This window comes from Megascapheus bottae, chromosome 17 (genome assembly GCF_031878675.1).
Source record: "Megascapheus bottae isolate mThoBot1 chromosome 17, mThoBot2.hap1, whole genome shotgun sequence".
NCBI lineage: Eukaryota > Metazoa > Chordata > Mammalia > Rodentia > Geomyidae > Megascapheus > Megascapheus bottae.
Genome location: NC_143525.1, coordinates 11,898,016 through 11,900,569, shown reverse-complemented (window position 1 = coordinate 11,900,569; position 2,554 = coordinate 11,898,016). Strand labels below are relative to the sequence as shown.

General features: G+C 53.1%; 1 protein-coding gene across 2 annotated transcripts; it reads left to right on the top strand.

The window, feature by feature from the left end:
* Positions 1-699: 699 nt before the first annotated feature.
* Spem1 (spermatid maturation 1) lies at positions 700-2,024 on the top strand. Of its 2 annotated transcripts, none has more exons than XM_090351598.1 (3): positions 700-908; positions 1,008-1,065; positions 1,281-2,024. In XM_090351598.1, the coding sequence occupies exons 1-3, from the start codon at positions 774-776 to the stop codon at positions 1,982-1,984; spliced, it is 897 nt and encodes a 298-aa protein (XP_090207724.1). In that variant the 5' UTR covers positions 700-773; the 3' UTR covers positions 1,985-2,024. The 2 variants fall into 2 exon arrangements, with proteins under 2 accessions (XP_090207724.1, XP_090207723.1); XM_090351597.1 differs by having other exon boundaries at positions 700-917.
* Positions 2,025-2,554: the final 530 nt, after the last annotated feature.

Sequence of the window (2,554 nt, the reverse complement as noted above, 5' to 3'; positions counted from 1 at the left end):
AAAAAAAAAAAGAAAGAAAGAAAGAAAGAAAGAAAAGGGGGCCGGGAGTTTGGCCTAGTGGTTAAGGTGCTTGCCTAGCATGCATGAAGACCCGGGTTCAATTCCTTGGTACCACATACATAGAAAAAAGCCGGAAGTGGTGCTGAGGCTCAAGTGGTAGAGCTCTAGCCTTGAGAAAAGCCAAGGACAGTGCTCAGGCCTTGAGCTCAAGCCCAGGACTGGCAAAAAAAAAAAAAAAAAAAAAAAAAATTGGACCAAGAGTGTGGCCTAGTGGTAGAATGCTTGCCAAGCATGCATGCTGGGTTCGATTCCTTGGTAACACATATACAGAAAAAACGAACTGATGCTTTGGCTCAAGTGGAAAAGCCCTAGCCTTGAGAAAGCCCAAGGACAGTACCCAGGCCTTCAGCTCAAGCCCTAGAACTGGAAAAATCAATCAATCATGACCTAGGTCTGTGCAGAGACACGATAGAATCTGATATAGTTCTAGAAAAGAGGGACTGATGGAGTCAGAAAAAGTCGGAGCCAATGAATGGGCTGGTGCATATACTGTGGAGGGTTTGGTCTCTGACAAGACCTGGTTCAGACTGGAGGTCAATCCTGGGTGGGCCCCAGACTTTGAGAGTAGCCCCTTGATACATTATGAGGGAAGGCCCAAGCATCATTGTGACCCGCTCACCCTCAGGACCCTGTGGGTCAGACAAGCAGGCCAGTGGACACTGTGGGCACAGTAGGCTGGGGGCCTAAGGGCCCTGGTGGCCCTAGGGACCGCCATGGCCATGGCTGAGCGGCCACGGCCTGGGTGGGCCTCTTATCACAACCCTAACACCAACAACTGCCAGGACGTGGGCAACTCCATCTTGTTGCTGTTGGGCCTCGTCATCTGCATTAACATTGGCATCAATATGGTGACCCTGGTTAGGGCAAGGACACAATGGGAGGGTGCTGGGAGGATGGCTAGGGACAAGCCTGGTATGTCAAGGATCACCATATTTTTCTATACCTAGCTCTGGAGCCGACTCCGTGTCGTCTTGCACCGAATATTCCATATCATTTGTGAGAATGGTAAGCAGGTCTGGGGGACAGAAGTGACGGAGCTTTTACTCACTCTCTCTCTCTCTCTCTCTCTCTCTCTCTCTCTCTCTCTCTCTCTCTCTCTCTCTCTCGGCCTCTTGCTGCTCTCCCCTCTTGGCACCCTAGTGGCCCCATTTCCCCTTTTTCCCCTTCCCTCCTCTCCCCTGCCAACCTCTCCACCAGCCTTACTTCTTCCCTATCCACAGAAACCAGTAAATTATCCTCGCCTGGGAAGCAAACCCAGCCTTCAGTCCATCTTCGATGCACCATGGACCCTGTGAAAATGAGCATGACCCCCCCACCCACTCGTCGTCGCCGCCGCCATCGACCCTCGTCAGCACGACGTGCCCACCAACCTGTCACTTGGGCCCCGGAAAGTGATGACGAGAAGCCCCCTCTTCAGCACAGAGCAATCTGCCCCCACCACTGGGATGACCCCCAGGACTGGGAAGGCTTCCAACCCCCTCAGGAAGTCTGGGAATCCTGGACTCAGGAGGCTCTGGAGCCACCATCCCAGACCATCCGCTTCCAGCCAAACGTGGAGGGAAGGCCCCTCAAATCAGAGCTGGGCCTAGAAGCCTATGTATACACGGTGAACCCCCCGCCTCCCAGCCCAGAGGCTCTGAGCCACAAGAATAATGGAGTAAGGATAGGAGCCTGTGCTGAGGCTGAGGAAGCACAGTCTCAACCGGCCCCATCCACCTTCTTGGGCCCTGCCATTGTCCCTGAAATCTCCCGGCGCTCCTCCTCAGGCCGAATAGTGTATGATGCCCGAGATGTGAGACGGAGGCTTCGAGAACTCACTCAGGAAGTAGAGGCCTTATCCCACAGCTACCCCTTTACTTCTGGATCCAACACTGCAGAAGGGAAAAGAAAGGACTGGGTGTACCGTTCCCTGAAAGGGAGGTAATGGGGGGAGGGGGAAATAAAATTAAAAAAAAGAGAGAGAAGGTGGTTTGTGATAGTGTGAAAGAGGCAAGACCCACAGAGAACCCAGAATCCCTGGCTGCTAAGGGACTGTGTGAGCTGGGTCCCTCATCAACCTCTTGCCCTCATAGGCCCTGTCCTGGATCCTTTCCCAGGCTCTCAGCTGTGTTCCCTCCCTCCCTCCTTCCCTTCTTCCCTCCCTCCCTCCCTCCCTCCCTCCCTCCCTCCCTCCCTCCCTTCCTTCCTTCCTTCCTTCCTTCCTTCCTTCCTTCCTTCCTTCCTTTTTGTCAGTCATGGGGCTTAAATTCAGGGCCTGGGCACTGTCCCTGAACTCTTTTTGCTCAAAGGTAGTCCTCTATCAGTTTGAGCCACAACACCACTTCCAGTTTTCTAGTGAGTAATTGGAGAGAAGAGTCTCACGGACTTTCCTGCCTGGGCTCACTTTGATCCACAGATCTCAGCTTCCTGAGCAGCTAGGTTGAGGCTCAGAGAGGCCAAGTGACTTGCTCATGATCATGTAGACAAGAATCAAATTCATGGCCCCAAATGCTCT